Consider the following 24,961-nt stretch of genomic DNA (forward strand, 5'->3'; position numbering starts at 1 on the left):
GTAATAGATAAAGTATAAATATTGTCACACCTGACCCGAAACCTGCCTAAATCTAACCCGAAATATTTATTTATACTATATTAATATATTTGTAGAACATTTAGATTTTTTTTAATACAATATTATATATACACACCTCAATATTGATATAATTTATCATTTAATATATATTATTTTTTATTGAATCATAAATAATAATTAGATAATGGATACACATATGGATACTTGAAACCCGATGGATAGTTTATGAATTTCTAAATTTCTTACCTGATGGGTAATGGGTAGGATATGGATTTTAAAAAATCTGACCCGTGGGTACCCATTGCCATCCCTATTTAAACTCGTGACTCGGGTCATTAAATAAGAAGCACCATGCATGGAAAAATCGCAAAGCTCAATCCCCAACAAATCAAGTCTTAAATGATGAAATAAGAAAAAAAAAACAATCACACAAAAAGATCAATAATAAAGATGTCATAACCCAATTTTTGACAACACAAATTCACCAAAAAAAAATAATAAATAAATGAAGAATAATTTGAAGTTTGGTTCAAGTAAACACAAAATTAAAAGTTTGAGAACTAATAAGGATTGAATTATAAGTTTAGGAGTCAATTTGGTCAAAAATTGAAAGAATTGATAAGTTTAGGGATTTGATTAAACTTTGATTTAATTCATTAATGCAATCAAGGGCTTAATTGAAGAAATACCAAAGTTTGGTGTTGATTTTGGTTGAAATTGCAAGAAATTAAAATTCAAGGACCAAAGTGAATAGGCTGTGGTACTTTAGGGAGTTTGATTGATTTTTCCAAGTGTAATTTTAAAAGAATTAAAAGTTAAAGAGTCAATTAAGGACTGAAGGGATTAAATTAGAAGCCGAGGATTGTTTCGTAACATGCGTCGAAATCCAGGGGTCCAATTGTAATTAATCCAAGGGTAAAATTAAAAAAAAAAAGGAGAAAGTTTCCATGAATAAGGGACCCGATTGAACAATGTCATAAGTCTAGTGGCCAAAATAAAAAAATGGCCGTCTAAGTCTAAACGGCGCCGTTTTACGTTTCTTGTTCTTCATCTTCTTCCACTGGAAATAGAGGAACCCACCTGCGTAAGGAAGAGTGGGGGGAACAAAGGGATGCACCCTCCCTATACAGCCAAATATCCATTTTCTTGTCTGTCCTCTCATGCCCCACAAGACGCCATTAGAGGCGTGAAGGAAGTCGTCACCAACAGCCCTGTAATGGCAGGACTGTTGGTGTCCGAGTCCTTACAAAACACCAATGCCCAGCGAGCCTTATCCAGTTATCCTCCTTCCAGGAAGGAAGAGGTGTGCTAGAAGACTATCACGCAGGGCCCTATAAAAAGCTAACGAAGCAACCATCGCAGGGGGACGCAGAACCAAAAACAGAGAGGAGCTCGAGAGAAACAGGGGACTTCAACTTCCCCTCACCTAGTTAATCCCATCAACCAAACAAAAACATGAAAACGGAGAAAAAGGGACCAAGAGAAAGAAAACAAAAGGAGAGACTGGGGAAGCATCGTCCAACCGGTGTGTCATCGCCTGCGGCTCCGTCTCCAGCACAAGTAAGTCTTTTTCCTTCCCCGCTCAATATTAATTCACCTAGGATTGTTCACTTTGAATTTTAATTAACCCCCTCTCCCTGTGCACGCACGCTTCACGCGTGCTTCTGTCTACAGCCAGGTTACTGGTCTGAACCAGTAACCAGGCTGGGCTGGCTAGATCCGGCCCAGCCTATACAACTAGGCTAGATCTAGCCCAATAAAAAAGGAAGAGTGGACTGGGTCTGGGCCTCAGGCCTATCCGGCCCAAATTGCTTTGCTGATGGTGTGTTTGGCAAAACACACCCTTATGCCTTTTCCATTTATTTTATTCCCCATTTTTTTGATATCTAGTCAAATAAGCTCCTTTTGATATCAGAAAATTAGAGAAATATTTAGGGATCTTCATTGATTTATTTGGGAGGCCCTCGCGCTTTGTTTTATTTTTTTTCTTTGCGTATTGTTTTTTTTTTTCTATTATGTGCTCAATCTATGGAACTTTATTGTTAAACACAAATATGTTGTTCAATGCATTTTTTTTTTAATTCTTGTCTAAAAAGAGCAAATAATAAAAAAAGGTAAACAAAAAAAAGCTTAGAAAAATTATCTTTTCTTCATTAAAAATTCAAAATTTTGCGAACATATTCACTAGCACTAGAATTAGAAATATTGCACTTTTTGGGTTTGTGCAATATTTACCAATGCCAGAGTTGAAAATATTTGTAGGTAAATGTTCACTAACACAAAAATCAGGAACATTATAAGAAGAACAAAAAAAAAAGAACAAATTCTTAGCAATTTTAGATAAAATCAGCAATGCAGCATGTCTAAGGTAGGAAGCTTAAAGGGTAATAGTATCTTCACTTTCACGTAACTAATTTCATATCATAGAATCTTTATTGACCAGTTAAGGTTTCTAATGACCATAATACTAGGTGACGATTCCTTGAACTAGACATTCTAGTGACTATATTTGTTCTCTTTCCATCATAGAAAAATTTTAATAGGTCGTCGCGATGTCTGAGTGTGATAAAAAAAAATAAAAATAACAATTAAGAGTATGAGAATAAAAGTCAAAATTAAAAAAATAAACTAGAGGGAAGCTATAATTTGTTTTTATCGAAGAGTGAAATTAAAAAGAAAAATAACTTGAACAGAAGGAAAAAAAAAAAACTAAAAGAATGAGGACCAAATTAAAAAAAATAATTAATATACCATAACTTTGGATTGAGTGATGAATTTGAAGACCATTATAAGACTTACAAAAGCCAATGAAAAAAATCAGAAATCAAAAGAATAAGGGTCAAATTGAAAAAATATATATATAACAAATTAGGATTGAAGGATGAAATTGAAAATAAATAGTGTTTTTACAAAAGCGCCAAGAACAAAAATCATAAATAAAAAGAATAGGAACTGAAATTGAAATATCAATAACAAAAAGGATCGCCTTATAATTGTTTGGGGAGAAGATAGAAAAGAAAAGAAAAAACAAAGGCCCCATTAACGATAAATTGCCTCACCACCGCCGTCATGCACCACTCCAACAAGAAAAGGACATGGTAGCGCATCCAACGACACGATATAAAGGCATTTTTTACCACCAAGAGGCACCACATGTGTCATCCAAAGTGTAAGGATGCCTCTTACGTGCTGGTAATAACAAATTGGCCTCAATGAACCTAGTAATAACAAGAAAACTAGATTGAAAAGATCGAACAACCCATGTATGCACTATTTAAGTTTTTTTATTTAAATGGTAAACTTGTTATTTTACTGTATTTGAAAAATGAAAAGGTCTAAAAACTCTTGCGTGCCAGTTTTTTTTAAAAAAAATATTTAGAGGGTGATTAGGTCATTTTGTCGGGCTTTAAAAAGTATAAAAAACACATATACCCTCGATTAATCCTTTAATGACTAAATTGCCATATGAAAAGATCAAAATACCCTTAAAACCAAGGCATTTGATTTTCTTTGAGAATGACAAAATCATTATACTATAGTGGTGAATAGTAAAATGTGTCTATGACCATAATGAGTTTGCCTTCTGTTTTAGTTATTTTATTATTGGTCAAAATTTCATATTGAATTGTATTATTATGTGACAACAATTCTAAAAATATTTTTGGTAAGATTAACGTTATAGTGACAACTTTCTAGATAATTCCAAAAAGCAAACTTAAGAAAACACTTTACATTCAAAACAAAATATTTTCTATTTTAGTTATTTTTTTCATTTTAACATTCCATATTGTGTTAACTATGATTTAAGCCTTATAATATATTTCGATTAGTTTTCAATTACATGATCTAATTTGATATTAGGGAAAAAAAAAAGCAACCTTTATAGTTTTTCAATTGATAATGAGGCATGATTTTAGAAATTTAAGTGTCTATTTTTTTTGTTTTTTAGTTTTGATCCCTATTTATTAAAGTTTTAGTGTTTCAGTTCAACACTTTATTTGTTTTGCATTTTTTAAAGGAAAGAGAGCTATTGAAAAATGGTGGAGAAGAGAGAAAGTGCTAGATCAACCAAATCTAAAAAATAAAAGAGTCAAATTTGGTGTCGATGTGTTTCTCTTTACGAGTTGAGTGATATTGAGGTTATTTTTAGCTTCCATTACCATTTGTTTCTCAAAAAGACAAATAAGGTTAAAACCCTGCGAGGTAGAGATAAGTTCGAACTAATTCATGGTTATAGGAGCTATATGCCATATAAAACCTTCTTTTCTCCTCTCCACAACAACGTTTCAAGTCATATCAAACAAACACCGACTTAAATAGAGCCTTTTCTAGTTTACAGATCATAATCCAAAGAGCGAAAGCCTAACATCATGCACCTAGTGCCATATGAAGATTTTGATTTTTATTGGTCTGACATATGCTTTCAAGTGACATTTTTTTTATAATTGACAAAGTATTAAATAACTATTACCCTATAGGATAAAGAGAGTGAAATAGATTTCTAGAAACTTTAAGAAGAAAAGGAAACAATGCTTGTATAAAGGTTAAGGTGATTGAGTCTCATTATATATTGTGTTTATATAGTTGAAAGATTCTATATAATAGAAAACAAATCAACATGATCATATATATATATATATAACAAATCATTTAAGATTAAAGAAAGAATCGGAAGAGGGTTCTTCCTTATCACACCCCTTCAAGATGAGTGTGATAGAAGGAATCACATGAAGCTTGTTATAAAAAAGTAAGAACTGAGGCTCGGCGACTCCCTTAGTAAAAGAATAAGCAAGAAAGGGAATAAATGTGACTTTTAAGGAACCATTTGCAATCAATTCTTGAACAAAATGGTAGTCTATTGTAATATGTTTGGATTAAGCTTAAGTGATAGGATCTACCACCATGAAAATAACACTTTTATTGTCACATAATATTGTTGGAGGTGAAAGCAATGAAAGATATAGATCATAGAGTAGTTAAACAATTTAAGAAACTTCAATAGTAGCAACGGGTAAGTATTGATACTTAGTTTCGACATTGAAGCAAGAAATAATGGGTTGTTTTTTAGAGCATTAAGAGACAAGGTTAGCATCTAAGAATATAATATAGCTAGTGTTAGACCGACATGTATCAAGACAACCCACCTAATCAACATTAAAATAAGCAAGTAAGGCACAAAAAGGGTACGATGAAGTTGAAAACCACGATGGATTATGCCTTTAACATAACACAATATGCATTTGAGTGATAAAAAATAATCTTTAGTTGAAGCATGCATATACTGGTAAATAAAATTAACACTAAATGTGAAAGATTAGGTCGAATGATGGTCAAATATTATAGAGCTCTAGCAAGAGACTAGAAAATGGTAGAATTTTAAAAAAGCTTTCCTTTAATGGAGAGCTATTGACCAATTACAAAGGGAATGGTATTAGGTTTGGCATCAACAATGGTAGCACGTTATAAAAGATCAAAAACATACTTGTTTTGGCTAAAAAATAAGCCTTGAGAGTTAGATTGGACTTTAACACTAAGAAAATTGTGTAGAGAACTCCAAAATTTGCATAGCAAATTCATTAAATAGTCATGTGATAAAAGAGTCTTTATCAAAATAGGATTGTTTCTATTCAACACCATTTCATCAACATATAACAAGAGATAAATTATTGTGTGTATATATATATATATATATATATATATATATATATATATATATATATATATATATATATATATATATACACACAATAATTTATCTCTTGTTATATGTTGATGAAATGGTGTTTAAAGCGTTGGAACCAAGCATAAGGGGTTAGTTTGAATCCATAAAAAAACATGCCTTAAATGACATGCATTTTGAGAAAATTGTGGATCAATGTAGCTAGGTGGTTGATCCATGCATACTTCTTTAAAAATATGATCATGGAGAAATGCATTCGTAATATCTAATTGATGTAAATGCTCCATAAGTGATTATAATGGATAAAATAATCTGATCAGTAACAAGACACACCACATGTCTTAATGTATTTTCAAAATCAAGGCCATGAATATGAGAGAAGCCCTTGGCTACAAATTAAGCCTTATAACGCTCAATGGAACCATCAATATGTGTTTTAGTTTTAAAGATCTAATGACAACCAACCACACTATGATGTATAGGATGAGGTCTAATATTCCAAGTATCTTTCTTTTTTAAAGCTTGTATTTCATCTTTTATAGTTGAGAGTCATGATGGGTGTTTGTTAGCAAACTTAAAATCCAAATGCTCTTCTAAGGTAAATAGGACTTGAAAATACTAAGAAAAATATGAAATCATCAATGCATGATAGGTCTTAGATTTAAATATACCAGTTTTCCCTCTAGCAACCATTAGATGAATATTGGTATAGGTCGTTAATATTAAAATAAATGGTGGAGGTGAAATGGAAGGAAAGACTGTAGACACAACATAAAATATCCAGGGAAAGGAGTCACTTTTATTTCATGGCAAACAAATAGAATTTAAAATAGAAGAAGATATCAACAAATCCCAAGAGATAAGAGACATATTATTATTAGACTCTAAATAATTAGAGAAAATAATATAAGTTATGAAGCTGTAAAGTTGTTGTATACCATCATTTATATAAAGAAAGATAGTTTTATAAAATTGAACATGTCTAGAGATATAAAGATATTGTGTCTTGCAGTTAAAACAACAAAAAACCTTATGAAGTGAGTATAATCTAAAATTGAGTCTCAATATAACATTAAAAATTGACAAAGATATTTTAAAAAATTAGATTTATGTTTTAATAAGAAAAACCAACTAAATCTGGTACAATAATCAATTAACATCGTATAATATCAAAATTTAGCAGTGAGATTTACAAGTGAAAAACTCTATAAATCACAGTGTAAGTGATCAAAACATAAAACTATTTTTAAGTAAAAAAAGGTGAACGATGGCTCTCGGCAAAGTTACATCCAACATATAAACTTAAATATAAATCTATCAATTTATTATTACAAGAAATAAAACCAGACTTGGAAATAGAGTTAGCATTAGAAAAACTATGGTGGCTTAGACAAGCATGCCATGAATGAACAGAGACGTGTGACTAATTGAAATAAATGATGGAAGCAAGGCATGATGAGCATGTACAAAGGAATAAATGTTGATAAGGTCGCCATGAAAAGGAAAGAAGAAACAAATGTATTGCCTAACCAAGCTCTGATATTATATAAAGGTCTAATGCATTGTGTATAATGTGACTGTAATTCTAAAAAAAACATTGAGGTATTGAGTTTCTGCATACATATTTGGAAAATCCTTTATAATAGAAAATAAATAAATATAATAGATACAATCGAGAATATTCTATACACTAGGAAAGGAATTAAAATTTTTTTTTGTCGAGGTACGTGTAAGCTAACCCGACCATCCACGTTAATAAAAAAAAAAAAAGATTTTTCCTTATCAACTGTGTACAATAAAATCATTTTCTTATCATTCTCATCCTTACTATCATATTTCAGGTATAAAGATTGCAGTCTAATGCTTGTATCATTACTTTCAGGTATAAATGTGATTCCATCTAAAATAAAATAAAATAAAAGAGGCAGCCCATTTTCACTCATCTAGTCTTTTTCTGTGGCCAGGTTCAGCCTACTCATCTGGCCCATGTTAACAACACCACCTCTCTTAAATCCGCGCGCTCCTTCCCTTTTCCAAATTTCCTATACAAACACAGCTTTGGCGTTCGTTTCCCATGTAGAGTTTGGATCCTCGTAAATTTATATTTATGTTGCCTTTCAAAACTCTCAGGACATTTCTCACAAAACATTTGTTGTCTCAATCTTACATAATTTTTCCTTCTCACTATTTCAATATTCCCATAAAATGCCTTCACCAATCCAAACCCCAAAACCTCACCAGATTTTTCACCAGAAAACCAAGAAACCCAAAACCCAAATCACCATCGTCAAATGTAATAGAACCCCAAAAAATTTACATGAGGGACATTATCTCAAACATATACAAAATCTTGAAATACTCAACGTGGGACTCGGCACAAGAAGAGCTAACAAAACTAAATATCAAATGGGATTCTTTTACAGTCAATCAAATACTTAAAACCCATCCACCGATGGAAAAGGCTTGGCTTTTTTTTAACTGGGCTTCAAAGTTGAAACGGTTTAAGCATGACCAGTTTACTTACACAACCATGCTTGATATTTTTGGAGAAGCTGGAAGGATTGAGTCGATGAAGTATGTATTCAAGAAAATGCAAGAAATGGGGTTAAAAATTGATGTTGTTACCTATACTTCAATCTTGAATTGGGTCTCAAAGTCTGGTGATGTTGACGGAGCAGTGAAAATTTGGAAAGAAATGAGAGAAAATATGTGTTTTCCTACTGTTGTTTCGTATACGGCTTATCTAAAGGTTTTGTTCGATAATAAGAGAGTGAAAGAGGGTATTGATGTTTATAAGGAGATGCTTGAATCTGGGATTTCTCCAAATTGTCATACATATACTGTTCTAATGGAGCATCTTGTTGTTACTGGTGAGTGAGATTTAATTGCGCCCTTTGTGTTTGTTCTTTTGTCTGTGTGAGTGTGTTGTTTTTCTGGTTGGTGGGTTTGATGATATGAAGGCTTCTTTAGATGGAAAACTTGGAATCTAGTTTTGGTCAATTATGATGTTTTGTGCAAAAATTAGTATAATTGTTGATGGTTTTGAAGATATTTATTTTGCGTTGGAGGCTTATGACTTGCTTTCATTCGATGATGGAACAGTAAGTCTGCCATAGCAAAAGCTTAAATAAGCTTGACGGAAGTTTGTGAAATTTTTGCTATGGCTAAAATCTAAAAAGAATCGCCCATGAACTTTTAGTGATGTTTGGAAATGATCCTCAACTTCTAGACAATTGATTGTGCCTCCTCAACAAGTATTTCTGTTACATTACAACCATGAACTAATGGAGAAAGCTAATGTGGGTGATGCATGGCATGACCTGCGTCGGCCACACCAAACGTGATTACCAAAAAACAAAATTGTAGGATAAAAACATGGAATTTCAGTTCAGAACAAATTCAATAGTTTTTTTAGCAGTTCAGGAGATGGTTTTTCATTTTAGCATTTCGTTACTGGTGCTTTAAACTTACAACTTTTACCACGCATTGCTTTTTCCAGTATCGGGCTATATCTTGTTGGAGTATTGTATTTTTAGGAGTTTAATTTCCTTTTTGTGATGGATTCCAGGCAAATACCAAGAAACCCTTGAGATTTTTAGCAAAATGCAAGAAGCAGGGGTACAACCTGATAAAGCTGCATGCAATATTTTGGTTGAGAGATGTTGCAAAGCAGGGGAGACAACGACAATGACCCACATTCTTCAATATATGAAACAAAATCATCTCGTTCTTCGTTACCCTGTATTTATGGAAGCACTCGAAACTCTAAAAGATGCTGGTGAGAGTGATGCTCTCCTCAGGAAAGTTAATCCTCATATTGATACTGAATCAATTGGTGATGTGGATGCCTTTGAGACTATGACAACTGTTGGTGATGATGCTTTAGATGGAGGTCTTGTACTGATACTCTTGAGAAAGCAGAATCTCGTAGCAGTTGACCATTTGCTTGCTGGTATAATGGATAAGAATATACTACTGGATTCTCGGATTGTTGCAACCATCATTGAAAGAAACATTGATCACCAAAGACCTGATGGTGCTTTGTTGGCCTTTGAATACAGCATGAAAATGGGTATACAACTTGAAAGAACATCATATCTTGCTTTGATAGGCATGTCGATAAGATCAGACACATTTCTGAAGGTGGTGGACATTGCTGAAAAAATGACCGTGGCTGGGCATTCTCTTGGAGTGTATCAAGCTGCACTCTTAATTTATAGGCTTGGGTGCGCTAAAAGGCCTACTTGTGCTGTAAAGATTTTTGATTTATTGCCTGAAGGCCAGAAGTGCACTGCCACTTATACTGCTCTAGTTAGCGTATTTTTCTCTGCTGGTAGTCCACAAAAAGCACTTCAGATTTACGAAAACATGAAAAGGGAAGGGATACATCCTTCTTTAGGTACTTACAATGTTCTATTAGCTGGTCTAGAAAGTAGCGGCAGAATCAGTGAAGCAAAAACATATAGGAAGGAAAAAAAGGGACTGCTGATTAATAATCATCATCAGAATAGTGTCCCCATGGGGCAAAAGATTTGTAACCTTCTGTTTGCCAGCCATTTGGTATCTTGACACCATTTTGGACAAGCGTTCTCATGCTAATGGCATCGCCAAGAAAAGGTATAATGTGGCATGCTGTAAGTGGATTGTATGTTGAGCTGACAGCACCATGTACATGCTCAGGAGAGTGGCAGGGAGTAGTGGCTGTTCTCAGCTCTGAAAAGTCAAATTGCCACTTAGATAGAGTTCTCATTTTGGCATGCTTGTATTATGAGTGTCTCTATCAACTGCGTAAACACAGAAAAGACAGAAGTGTGCTTGCTGATGTTTTCAAAGTTTATATATTTAGAGTCTTTATATTTTTTTAGATAGCTTTTGTGGTTGTGGTTAAAAAAAAATATGGTTAATTATGGTTAGTTAAGTTTAGACACGTATTTGGTAAAAATTATGGTTGAAGTTTATGTATGGCAAAAAAACATATGTAAAGTGTTTGGATAAAATTGTGGTTAAATTGATCTAGGTAATGATATTACCAAAAGGACATGTAATTATTTTTTAATTTTCAATTGCATTAATTTGCATTTCATTAACATTAAATTTTACAAACAACCACACGAAGTACAACATTTTTTTTTATTGCCTCATTAAACTTGCTGCAATCTCATCCTGAACAAAATCCATACGCGAAGGCCCGTGGTTGCCATGAGTTTGTGACCATGGAAACACACCGGTTAAAAAATCATCAAGGACAAAATCAGGATGACGATCAAATTCTCTAAATGCAATATCTTCTTGTGACTTTCTTCTATAATAGCCGTGTAGTGCTATTGATGCCACTACAATCTGAACTTGCACTTTGTAAGGAAAAGATGGCATATTCTGTAAAATTCTTCACCTTTTTTTCCACACTCCAAATGTACGTTCAATGACATAACGTACTGAAAAGTGAGCACGATTGAAAATTTCTTCTTGTGTTTGTGGTTGGCCTCGCCTACAAAATTCTTGGAAATGATACCTCTAACCTCTATATGGACCTAAAAATCCATATTCATTTGGATATCCAGAATTAACTAAATAGTACTTTCCTGGAATAACATAACATCTATAAACTTTGTTAATTACTTATCAATAATATAAATAAAATTACCTCTTCTTGAAATAAATAATATTACATATTTTAGTTTGTTAATACCTTCTGGTGACTTAGGAAATTTGATGTTAGGATTGTAAAGTGCCTCTAGAAATATTCGTGTATCATGTGCACTACCTTCCCATCCAGTCTAAACAAAAATGAATTGCATGTCAAAGCTACATGCAACCATAATATTTTATGTAGGTACATCTTTTCTACCGATAAATGGTATTTGATTTTCTGGAGAAACACATGCTCGCACATGTGTGCAACTCCTACACAATTCTAGAACAAAAAAGTAAGACGAATAAGAATAAGGGAAATAAGATGTAGCCTAAAATTATCAAAATTAGTAATTCATAGAATAACATATTCAAAAACTATAATGTTGTTACCTTGAAATGAGATATATATCTTAGATTATTTGCAATTTCCTGTGGTGTGTTTAAAAATTCAGGATCATTAGGTTTAATGACATCCACTACAAGCAAACATATCGTGCGCAGAACTTCATTAAAATATCTACTAATAGTTTCCTCAGAATGTTGAAATCTTTCCTGCATTTCCTTGTTTGAAGCACCTAATGATAATGTATATAAAAACATTCCAACTTTCTCAAAAACACTCATCCTTCTTGATGTTTTTAACTCATATTGGCTTTCTAAATCCAAGCAAAGATTATTAAATGTTCTCACATCCATCCTAAACATGTTCACACATCATCTCCAATGTCCATGCAAAATTTCATTCAACCATCGCATTCCTGTATTGTACAAAACCATACATGGTTCCTTATATATATAATTATTATAGTACAATGCAAGCGCTCTGGTCGTACATAATACTAGTTTACGACGATCAAACTCTCTCATCCCAAAGGACTCACCTTCATCATCTGAATCATTTTCTTCACCACCACCATCACCATCATCATCATCATCAATATTTGTTAAACCATCACCATCACCATCACCATCACCATCACCATCACCACCATTATTGCTTCCACTTTCACCATAACTAACATAATCAACAACGTGATTCATTACACTATTATAATCCCCATCAAATAGCGCATCAAACCATTAGGCATCCATATCTATAATGACAGATAAAATATTATATTTGTAATAACATTGATTACAATTCAATTTAAAATAATTCATACAATATATATGATTTAATAATTTAATTCATACATTGTAAGACACTATATTGATTTTAGATTAAAATTAATGGTTTACTAAATGTTTGTGTACAAATGATACATTCAAGACCTGTTAATTAATAATACAACACCTACTAGGTGTTTAGTGAACAAATGAAACATTAAAAAAATAGTGCAACTACATAACTTGCATACGTATTACTATCCTTGTAACAGACAACAATGACAGTTATAAGAGTAACTTTTAACTCATATTTTTTTATCAAACAATGGCTACAATAATATTTACAATTAACTACTTTGAAAGGAGAACTTTCTTCTAAGAACAATGTGTTTGAATATATATATATATATATATAAGTTAACTCTTAAGTTGTTCAAAATGGCTACTTAACACTCAAAGCTGCCAAACAATCAAACCCCAACATGAAAAAATAAAAACAAAACAACACCTAACAGTCAAGAGGTCATGACTAATAAATCAATCCAAAAGCTACCAAACAAATCAAAAATTGTGTATGGGAAAGAAGGGATACCATTCACTGTGAGTATTAGGCCATTATAGGAGACTAACATATCTGTATACTTATAATTTATCTCTAAAAAATAAGATGTCAATGGAATGAGCATACCAAAACTAACCAAAAAATAACAAGATGATGGTGACTTCCAGTATAACTAATGTGCCTTATAGAAATTTATATATAACTGCAAATTCCAGCTAAAATATAAGAGGATTTCTTATGAAATGCATAACTTGAATTACATCCACCCAAGAACACAGAACAAACAAAACCAATTTCGGTAGATTATGACAATTTACATGAATTGCAACTTAATTCGAGACTTGTTCTCAACATAAATGATGTTAAAACAGTAATCATTGTTCAATTAGATTACCAATAATATGTTGTTATAATAGGCCTAACAAATGTCAGTACAATTACTACATAAAACCATTACAATAACATTACAATATATCAATATAAGACATTGCGTTCACATTAGAGGACTGAATAGCAGGTCATTATAAACTTTGCCAATAACAGAAAATAAAAATTTTACAGCCCGATCTATTCCATTCAACGTGAAGTTATCATGCCATTGCGGTCCTTTCAAGAACACAACAGTAAACAACAATAACATTGTTTTCCCTCTAACAAGCTGTTAAAAAAAATATAACTTATATTAACATATGGTTCACACAACATATTTAATAAGGATAAGACAAATAACACACAAACAATAGTAACTTCAAAGAATAAACTGTAAATAATGACATCAATTAAGGAATTATCGTATGTAAAATTAGGAAACTCAAATGAAAAGATAGAAATTTACCTTTTTTTTCTACTGTTTTGATTGTCGTTCATACATTATTTTCAACCAAGAGTATTTTCTGTCAAGATCTCCACATCTCCTTTTTTGCTTCTTGCATAGAAGAATTCTGTTGCAAATGTGTGTATTGGACTTCCGAAGTCAACACCATGTATTGAATTCAACTCTTCCATCACCTCCTGAATGTTACACCCTTTCTTGTCTCTTGAAGGCATTGTATAATTAGTAGCAATCGAAACACTCTCAACAAGTCGATCTAAATGTGAGAATAACATAGCTCCCATTCCAGATCCTTTTTTTTTAGGTTGAGGTATGGAGGTTTCAGTAGCTTTTCTCTTAACACTACTGTGGTTGTGACTACTGTTTGGGACATTACAACTAGCCACTGATGTAACCATATTATTCGATAGTTTCACCCACATTTAACTAGTTTTTTTTGCCTATGTTATACATATAAAATGCCTTGATATTCTTTGTTTTATGTTTTGAAGGCACTTTTGGATGAAAAATGCAAAAAGGAGTAGATTGAAGGTAATTGACAGATTTGATGTTCAATCGATGTTATGTGCAGAGCGTGAGTTTTAAAGGTCAAAATGAAGTGATTCCAGTGGCATAAGAAAGTTAACATCCATACCTTTCTGGAAATGTAAGGAAAGAAAAATAAAATAAGGAAGAGCATGGAAATCGCAGCCTTCAAAGTCAAATCTCGCATTCTGCCAGTGTTGACCTTTGTCCATTCAAAATTGAATATATGGAGCTGTAGACATCCAATTGGTGCAAACTTAATGTTTTTGGATTTCTGACTTAAAGTCCTATCAACGCTCCAAATTTCAACAAAAAAAAATGTCATATGAGGGATATATGAGTTTTCAAAGATGACAACTGAATTCTGCCAGCAAACAGGTTTCGTGAAGAAACGAATCCAAATTACATCCCGAAGCATCCAAACCGACATCCAATTTTTTATTTCAGCAATTTAGCTCCTCTAGTAAATCAATCCAGAAGGTAAAGGAAGACAACCACCAACCACTAGCTACCAGCCACCAGCTGTCAGCCGCCTTCACACTACCACCTTCTATTGATGTTCACACTTGAACTTTGATTTTTCTTACTTATAATTTGTGTATAAATAGGCAGCTAAGTTTATGCTATTGAGTGGGAGAGGAAAAGAAAGTGCAGTAGAACAAAAGAAAGAGGGGTGACAGCCATAAGAGAAGAAACACAAACTCTCCCCTCTACAAACCAGAAATCATGCTTTCTTCCATCTTTAGGAGTAGTTGTTTAATAAATATGCAAGACTAAACTTGTTTTCTTGGTTGCAAGGACGCAAAAACCTTCAGATTTCAAGAACTGTAAGATTTATTCTTCCATTTATTTTCAGTTTGTATTATGAATGAGTATGCTTGTTTTCCTATGATTGTTTATCTTAATTGCTAAAGCGGACTCTAAGTTATTATTATGAACAATCTATTGCTAAGTTTGATATCAAAACTGAAGTTATGGTATATAAACTTGTGAAGCAACTAAACTTGATAATTGTGGCGGAATTACGTTATTAAACTTAGGGAGAACATTCGATTAAAGCAACACAAGCTGTGGACAACTTGGTTGTTAAGATTAATGAATTTATCTAGATTTTAAAGCTGCCATTTGATTAAATCATTAGTGCGGACACTGTGATTGTTTATTAGTTAAGATTAGTTTTACAGCGTATTTGTTAACTAATCAACATTAAGAAAAGATAAAAAAATTCAGAATATAAACTGGAGTTTCGTTTAAAGGATCAGTTCTGATTTCTGTAGGTGGATGTGTGCTTGCGACCAAGGTTTGTTTTCTTGATAAATTTCAATTTCAATTGATTTTGTTTGCTAGTTTAATTTCTGCTATAGTTTAAATCATTATAAATCAACCCCACCAATTGCATAACGTATAACATAAAAATCTGAACTAAACCTTCCTTGTGGGATCGACCACTTGCTTGCTCTATACTATCTTGTGTGTTTTAAGCTAGGGTAATTAATTTGTGCGACCGCGACATCGCAACAAATTTTGGCGCCGTTGCCGGGGATCACAGTGTCCAACGGTGCCAAAATTTATTGCGATGTCGCGGTCGCACAAATTAATTACCCTATCTTGAAACACACAAGATAGTATAAAGCAAGCAAAGAGTTGATCCCACGAGAAAGATTTAGTCCAGATTTTTATGCTATACGTTATGCAATTGGAGGGTTTGATTTGTAATGATTGAAACTATAGCAAAAATTAAACTAGCAAACAAAGTCAATTAAAACTGAAATTTATCAAGAAAACAAACCTTGGTCGCAAGCACACATCCACCTACAAAAATCAGAACAGATCCTTGAAATGAATCTCCAGTTTATATTCTGAATTTTTTTTATCTTTTCTTAATGTTGATTAGTTAACAAATCCGCTGTAAAACTAATCATAACCAATAAAAAATCACAGTGTTCGCACTAATGATTTAATCCAATGGTAGCCTTAAGATCTAGATAAATTCATTAATCTTAATAACCAAGCTGTCCGCAACTTGTGTTGCTTTAATCGAATGTTCTCCCTAAGTTTAATAACGTAGTTCCGCCACAATTATCAAACTTAGTAATAGATTGTTCACAATAATAACTTAAAGTCCGCTCTAACAATTAAGATAAACAATAATAGGAAATATGCATAGGAAAACAAGCATACTCATTCATAATACAAACTGAAAATAAATGGAAGAATAAATCTCACAGTTCTTAAAATCTGAAGGTTTTCATGTCCTTGCAATCAAGAAAACAAGTTTAGCTTTGCATATCTATTGAACAATTACTCCTAAAGATGGAAGAAATCATGATTTCTGGTTTGTAGAGGGGAGAGTTTGTGTTTCTTCTCTTATGGCTGCCACCCTTCTTTCTTTTGTTCTACTGCACTCTCTTTCCCTCTCTCCCTCAATAGCATAAACTTAGCTGCCTATTTATACACAAATTGTAAGTAAGAAAAATCAAAGTTCAAGTGTGAACATCAATAGATGGTGGTAGTGTGAAGGCAGCTGACAGCTGGTGGCTGGTAGCTAGTGGTTGGTGGTTTGAGGTTGGTGGTTGCCTTCCTTTACTTTCTGGATTGATTTACTAGAGGAGCTAAATTGCTAAAATAAAAACTTGGATGTCAGTTTGGATGCTTCGGGATGTAATTTGGATTCGTTTCTTCAAAAACCTGTTTGCTGGCAGAATTTAGTTGTCATCTTTGAAAACTCATATATCTCTTATATGACATCGTTTGTTACTGAAATTTGGAGCGTTGATAGGTCTTTAAGTCAGGAATCCAAAAAAATTAGAATCACTTCATTTCGACCTTTAGAACTCACGCTTTGCATAAAACATCGACTGAACATCAAATCTGCCAATTGCCTCCAATTTACTCCTTTTTGCATCTTTCATCCAAAAGTGCCTTCAAAACATAAAACAAAGAATATCAAGGCATTTTATATATATAACATAGGCAAAACACTAGTTAAATGTGGGTGAAACTATCGAATAATATGGTTGCATCAAATACCCCCACACTTAGCTCTTGCTCATCCTCGAGAAAGGATAGATAAAATCAAATTGAAAACAACTATGACCAATCTCTTAATCTCCCATCAATGTCCAAGAGTATATGCATTATAAACAAGAATACAATCAAGAAGGATAAAGAGTATACATTTTCATGAATTTATTTACATGCAAACTTCGAAACTCAATTAATCATTAGGATTTAAATGAAATCTATGCCATGCCAAAGTGATAGGTCCTCTCATTGATATACACTCCAACACTCATGTGTTTAGGGCTTTTGTGTTTATATCTCTCAAATTCAATCAATGAATATGTTCTACCATAAGTTTGCTCTTCAATCTCATCTCCATTATTAACATATTACAAGCAATGCATGAATCAAAATGTCTTATTTTCTGGATGTTATGGGACTAAGGTTAAGGTGAGGTAAAAGAGAGTAAAAGAAAAGGTTCAAATCAAAGAAAGTAGAACATTCTGAAAAATGATATTTCAAACAAGATATTCCATTAAAACACATAATTTTTCCAACTTTAATCATCAATGCTTCTCTTTCAACATAAAACCTTAAGAACATAAATGAATTACTTTTTTTTATTCTTTTCTTTTCTTTTTTCTTTTTTTCTTTTTTGTTTTTCACCTTTGGCAACTTTACCCATCTTTTCATCAAGCGTCACTTTTTCTTTCTTTTCACATAATTTCCAACTATAATTCCATGAGATATCACAAGTATATGCTCTACTAATCCTTGGCTAGGGGAAAAGGAAAACATATAAGAAGTTCAGGTTTACACATAGTTAAAGTAAAGAAAAATAACAAGCTCAAAAGAGGCTCACTAAGGATAATATGTTTTAGGTTGACTTTTTGGTTCAAGTGGTTAAAATTCCTAATGCCTTTATCATCTTCATGTATATATGTAATGCGAATGTAATCTCCACAAGATATGAAGCAAGTTCTAGAGATACATACCATTGAAAGAATGCACAATTAAAGAATATAATTGAGGGAGAGAGGGAAAGAGAGTGCAGTAGAACAAAAAAAAGAGGGGTGGCAGCCATAAGAGAAGAAACACAAACTCTCCCATTTACAAACCAGAAATCATGTTTTCTTCCATCTTTAGGAGCAGTTGTTCAATAGATATGCAAGGCTAAACTTGTTACAGCTATGGTTTCAATAGCTTTTCTCTTAACACTACTATGGTTGCGACTACTGTTTGGGACATTACAACTAGCCACTATCCTACTAACATCTTCCACAAAATCAGGAATAACATCCTCCTCCTAATCACCATTTCCTTCCTCAAGATTTTTGTCAACATTACTTGAATTTCCCAATCCATCACCACCATGATCTTCTTCAGAAGTCATTCCTTGAGATGAAGCCCATTCATGTTGTCGGTGAAGACCATTTTTCATGACAATAAACTAAAGATAATCAAATTCTATGGAGACTATTATGACATATTAATGTCAACATTTTGATGGCTAATTCACTAACAACAGTAATGATAAATAGTTTCAGATCTATTACGAATCATGTTAGAAATTAAAAAAAAAAAAAACAATTACCGTATAAAAAGTACAAATTGATAGAACCCATTCCAGAAGCATAAAAATAATAATTAGTCATTGCATTCTATCATGAATTAATAAACCAACAATTACATGCACAGTAAGTTCCTTGAAGCAAGCCAGTAAAAAAATAAGCTCAATAGAAGATTAGACGAAAGATAGATTTTGAACATGGCAACAACAAATCGATAATCATAACAAATAAAATGAAGTAATTAATGGCAGTAAACAACAAATGCATCGAACTCACTGAAATAAGGAAGAAGTTTGATGTTGTCGTTGTGGATGTAATTAACGTTGAACAAAATGTTGGTGTTCAGTGCCTTTTCTGCAGGCTTGTGTTGTGATTATGGAAGAGTTTGGAGGATACTGTGTAGATCTAGTTGCTTTGGTTTCTCTATAGATCCAGATCTTGTAGGAGGTTTCTGCAGACTGGTTTCTCATGGAAAGAATGAGGTTATTTTTTGCCTTTCTTTAGAAACGATAAAGGAGACGAGCAGGGCAGCAGAGACTTTTATGGTAACCCTGGGCAAACATTAAAGAATATTTAAGAACCCAACTAAAAAACCATGTATACACTGCTGTGCAATGAACTGCGTTTTCAACTCAAATTTTATATGGGACCCGCTTCACAAAACTCAACTTTATTCAGAACCAAACAATTATTAATTGTGGTTCACCGCAAACGTGAAATCCACCCCGAAAACAAACACAGTTTATAGAACTTTTCCTGACGTTCTCCAAGTTCTTTTCTATATATATGATAGGGTGAAATCATAATCCCACCGCTTCCTACCGGTGATATTACTGTTGTTCTGTGACAAATGTGCTGATGCTGCTTCAACTCCTTAACAACTTAGTTGTTCATTGTGACATGTTTTGGTTTTAGATCTAGCGCACATGCATCTTCTTTGATTCATTTCCTTCTCCAGCGAATATATGGCAGGGACACCATACTATGCCCAAGTTATTGTTCACACACGCATGATCTTCAGTTATGGAAAATAGCCTAATCTTATTTATTAGTTGGGAGATTGAGTTTTAATTTATGTTTTAGGTTTAGATTATTTGAATTTTTTGTTGAGTTTTGTTATTGTTTTATCTTGAGCTTCAGTTTTGTTATAGTAGGCCTTTAACTAAATAATTAATTATTTTAGAGTTTTACTATTTATATGTTTTTTTTTTATCATTATACTAGTCATATTATGATGAATTGATAAAAAAAAAAAATTAAAGATTTTTTGTATTTCAACCCCCAATTTTCCTCTATTTTCGGCTCCTTTCAACTCATTTTCTTCTAATTATAGGCTTTTCATTATTCTCCTTTTATTTTAATTTTAATTTTTTTTTATGAATTAGTTTAATATCAAAGTAAGACTTTTAATTATCCTCACAATTAAACAATCTATATGCTTATTCAATTCCCAAAATTCAAAACAGTACCTAAATCTAGAATTTGTGAGGGAGCCCATCTGCAATAATCTATATATATAAAAAAAAACATAGCAAGACATCACAAAAGGACAGGTCAACAATAACATGAGAAAAAAAATAAAAAAACAGTCAACCAAACATATTTATAACAATTTATTTGAAATCATGTGAAATAGAATTAAATTTTACATATGATTTTAATTCAATTAATAAACTATTGTAATTCTTATATTTGTAATAAAATACTAAATTAAATAATTAAATTCAATTACATTATTAAAAATATATATGAAATAAATTGAACTACTTTACCCTCTCATTCTTCACTTTCTGAAAACATTTCGTGCAGGTCTCCGCTGCAAGGAGAAACTCCAAGTCCTACCCTTGTAACCATTGAAACTGATTCTTCCCTAGTGGTCCAAGCCATTCACGCATTAGCAGGTTTTTGCTCACAAGTTTCCCATATTTAGATGTGAGTTTGATAGGTAGCAAGTGCCAAACAGGTTGGGGTTTAGGGTAGCTAGAACAAGGAGTTTGATAGATCCTTTATAACACCAACCTGTGATTCTTTTAACATTTCATGTACTATTTCCATATTTCATGAATAAAACTAGGGTTGATTTTTTTTTTCCTTTCATGCAAATTGTCTATCATTAATTTCATCAATTTATCTTTTTAAATTAACCAAATTTTCGGTAGAGTTTCCCTCTTGACTTGTATATTTACCCAATTTCTTTCATGCACCCCTGTATAGTACAATATAATGTAGCTCTATTCATACCTGTACAGTAGCTTTTACCACCCACCACTGCAATTAGGGTGTGTTTGGCTTGGAGGTGTGGTGGCTTTTTGTCAAAGGTAAAATACCTTTTAAGCACAAACCACACCTCTAAAAGCTATAAAAACATGTTTTTTACTCAAAAAAGCACAAGCCACCTCCTATTCAAACACCCTCTTATTCTTCCATTCGATCCCTTCACATCACTTTTCATAGTCATCTCATGTTCTTTCCATTTACTTTATATATATATGCGCGCAAATACATAACAAACGAGATTTAAATAACTAATGCTAGAAGTAACATTATATCACTTAGAACATATCAAGGTAAAGTTATTAAAACAATTATAACTATTTGAAGTATAAAATTAGATATGTATCAAATAAAATTATAAATAATGAAATAATAAAATCAATACCAGTTCATTTCGTGAAATAGACTCGCAACATATATAACATTATAAGAGTTATTAGTCATCAAAAAAACCAACGCTATAGTTCTCTATAAGGGAAAGAAATCATTATGCCAATCAAGAACTTTTAACACCATTACTCAATACATTCAACTTAAGTTCAGTAGCAACTGAAACTCACGTAACAATATCATTGCTCATCATTACAACAAGTATAGTATTAAAAAAATTGATAGCTAGCAATAAAACATAGGTACGTGACTTCCGTAAAGGAAAGAAATCAATATGCTTATCAAAAAAATTTGACGCCTTATATCGTATTTATTGAGACACGCCCTTGTTTTAATGGTGTCTAAGTTTATATTTATCATTTTCAACATTGTCTTCATGACTAACTACATAACTCATTCAAGTCCTGAATTATCAACCACACAATCACCAAATATCAACTCATTTTCTTTGTTGTATTCGACATCGCAATGACCTTTAAAAATAGAAAAAAAAACAAATATCTGACATCTTGTTCTTAGAGGGGAAAGATCTTGTTTAAGAAGTCACCACCTAGTATTATGGTAACCAGGAACCCTAACTAGTTAACAAAGATTCTCTGCTACGAGACCAATTATGCTAAATGGAAGATACTATTACTCCTAAAACATCTTACATGAGGTAGACTGCATTTCTGGTTTTGCCCTAAATTGCTAAGAGTCTATTATGTTATGCTATTGATGATCTGCCTATAATATTCTCAACTCTAGCGTAAATGAATATTCAACTACTAACAATTCCAACTCTAGCGTTGGTAAGTATTACATAAAGAAAATGAATGATATTCTTGATTTTGGTGTCAGTGAATATTGGGGTTTAAAATTATTTCCAATTTTGGTGCTAATATTCCTAACTTTAACGTTAGTAAATATTGTTAATTCTGACATTATACTTGCAATGGTAATGATAACATGTTGGCTCCTTAATGGTGAACATTGCTTCTAGAGATCTCCTTTAACCAGAACTAAAATGTTACTTTTATCTTGGTTAACCTGAAATCTCAATCTAGAGACTCTTTTTAACCAAAACCTTGATCTTTGTTTTTAGCTTGGTTAACCTAAAATCTCAATCTAGAGACCTCATTTAACCAAAACCTTGGTATTTGACTTTAGCTTGATCAACCTGAAATCTCAATCTAGAGACCTCTTTAACCAGAACCAAAATATGAAAAATGGCTCGGCTAACCTAAAATCTCAATCTGTCGATTCCCTTTAACCATAACCAAAATATTTCTTATTTTCCAATCGCAGGGTTTGAAAACTCGATGCTTCCTAATTGCAGGGTTGAGCTGAAGATTCTTCCTGATGTCAGGGTTGATCTTCTTCTTTTCTTGAGAATATATTTTCCAATAGTTGGGTTCTCACTTTTCTTCTTGATTGTAGGGTTTAAAAAAATTGACATTTCCCAATCGTAGGGTTTGAACTAGGTGCTTCCTAATTGCAAGATTGACCTGAAGATTCTTCTTGATGACAAAGTTGATCTTCTACTTTTCATGAGAATTTTCTAATAGTAGGATTCTTCCCACTTTTCTTCATAATTGCAGGGTTTTAAAAAATTGATATTTCTCTATCGCGGGGTTTGAACTTGGATTCCTTGCTATCATTGCTCAAGGGTTCTTTCTTTATCAACTCTGATTTATCAAGATCTTGCTAGATTTCCATGAGGATCTTCCTGAAAAATTTATATATATATGCAATGCCTTGGGGTTGATGACATGCATGCATCCCTACCTGATTTGAAATATATCTTTATCTAGTTTGAAATATAGGCCCCCATCTTTGATGCTCCATCCTTATATAGTGCCTTTGTTTGCTATCCAAACCTTCTTAGTCCTCTAATTCAACAACTCATTTGAGTTTACCATATATCAATCCTCCACTCGAATATAAGTGCTTCATCATGGACTATCCATAATGATTATTGCTCTTATCGTTTATCAAGCATGACCATGCCCTCAAGTGTGGTGTTGCTTGATTCATCATGAAAGAGTTTAACAAAGCATTAACTTCTTGGATTCTCTCAAGAACTTCCATCTGATTAGTTGTATGCATCCTGCCAATAATCATCAAATGGTTTTTTACTGTCGATCTCATCTTAAATTCTCAATTAGCCACGAAGTTACCTTCAGTTAAACCATACTCTTCAAACATATGTTATCATCAACCTTCATGAAACTGTTAAGTTATCCAGACAAGTAACAAAGGCTCATCATTGTATACCCAGTGTTATTCTCAATGAATTCCTCCCAGCTAGTCTAATCAGATCATGAAAAGAAAAATATTGTCATCATCAATGATGTTCTTTATATCACCACATTCATATGATGAAGTGCACCTTGAATCAATGGGCTTCAAAGTTGATTGTCCCACATTCAATCTAGATAACATGCATCTTTTTAATATTTATCTAAATGTATCAATGTAACAACGTCTTTCAGAAGTTATAACCATATTTTAGAGGGTAAACCAAAATTTTAGACATGAAGATGCCCCTTAAGTATAACATTACTCTCAATTACTACTGGAATTTATTAAATCATAGATTGTCCTTGAGCAACATTGCTTTCAGTTGATCTGATCATGCTCATTCTTTTATCTGTCATCAAGAGACATTTGTTATTGACAAATGCTAATCATAGTTTTGATGGATTTCATTGAATCATCATTTGATTATGTTTCTTAACCCTCTAGCTGATCTGAATATTATTTGTTTTCCCTCCCAGTGTCCACTGTATTGCCCCCGACTATTCAACTTTTTAAGGATAATCAAGAAGTGTCAATGTCATTTCTATTCAGGATTTTGCAAACTCCGTCAATATTCTTTTATTAAAAAAATCTTTCTTGTTCTGGAATTAAATCACAAATTTCAAGGATCATATCTATTTGTTAAAATGAAATCAAAGAGATGTCAGTTTTTTGAAAGTATTTTTGAAAATCAGGCTTCTTTGGTTGTCTTATAATTTGGAAATAAAAATTGACTCGATGTAAGATTAAAATAATTTGTTTAGCTCTTTTATGGTTCTTTGTGTCCATTTTAATCTTTTATTTTAAGTATGTCATTTGATGGTACGTGACGAGGTTCTTCTATGGATTTCAACAAAAGAAGATTGAAGTAAAGACTCGGGGTTCCATTGAGAATTTATCTCATTTTCAGCACTTATTTTATTATAATGCATAATAACTTGTAGTGAATCTGTGACCCTTATGAAAAAGTTCTTCAAGTTTTAAGAGCGTCATTTATCGATTCAAATTGCTTACCTAATTAAAAAAAAAAGCTTTTAAAAGCATATAATGCAGTCTATGGTTCATGGCTATAAAAGAAAGGG

At 32.5% G+C, this 24,961-nt stretch overlaps 1 protein-coding gene and 1 long non-coding RNA gene across 3 annotated transcripts; one reads left to right on the top strand and one right to left on the bottom strand.

Moving 5' to 3' along the window:
* The first annotated feature begins 1,340 nt into the window (after window positions 1-1,340).
* Window positions 1,341-10,565, top strand: LOC18099320 (pentatricopeptide repeat-containing protein At2g01390). The gene is made up of 3 exons (XM_006383189.3): window positions 1,341-1,581; window positions 7,543-8,571; window positions 9,270-10,565. The coding sequence occupies exons 2-3, from the start codon at window positions 7,809-7,811 to the stop codon at window positions 10,268-10,270; spliced, it is 1,764 nt and encodes a 587-aa protein (XP_006383251.2). The 5' UTR covers window positions 1,341-1,581; window positions 7,543-7,808; the 3' UTR covers window positions 10,271-10,565.
* A 1,484-nt stretch (window positions 10,566-12,049) lies between these two features.
* LOC112327647 (uncharacterized) lies at window positions 12,050-19,992 on the bottom strand. Of its 2 annotated transcripts, none has more exons than XR_002982037.2 (3): window positions 19,212-19,992; window positions 13,840-17,283; window positions 12,050-12,350 (listed from the first exon to the last, which is right to left on the bottom strand). It is a non-coding gene; the product is annotated as an uncharacterized LOC112327647 (long non-coding RNA). The 2 variants fall into 2 exon arrangements; XR_008059314.1 differs by lacking the exon at window positions 12,050-12,350 and adding an exon at window positions 13,282-13,662 and having other exon boundaries at window positions 19,212-19,991.
* Between the last annotated feature and the right edge of the window lie 4,969 nt (window positions 19,993-24,961).

Source organism: Populus trichocarpa, chromosome 5 (genome assembly GCF_000002775.5).
Source record: "Populus trichocarpa isolate Nisqually-1 chromosome 5, P.trichocarpa_v4.1, whole genome shotgun sequence".
In the NCBI taxonomy this organism is placed as follows: domain Eukaryota; kingdom Viridiplantae; phylum Streptophyta; class Magnoliopsida; order Malpighiales; family Salicaceae; genus Populus; species Populus trichocarpa.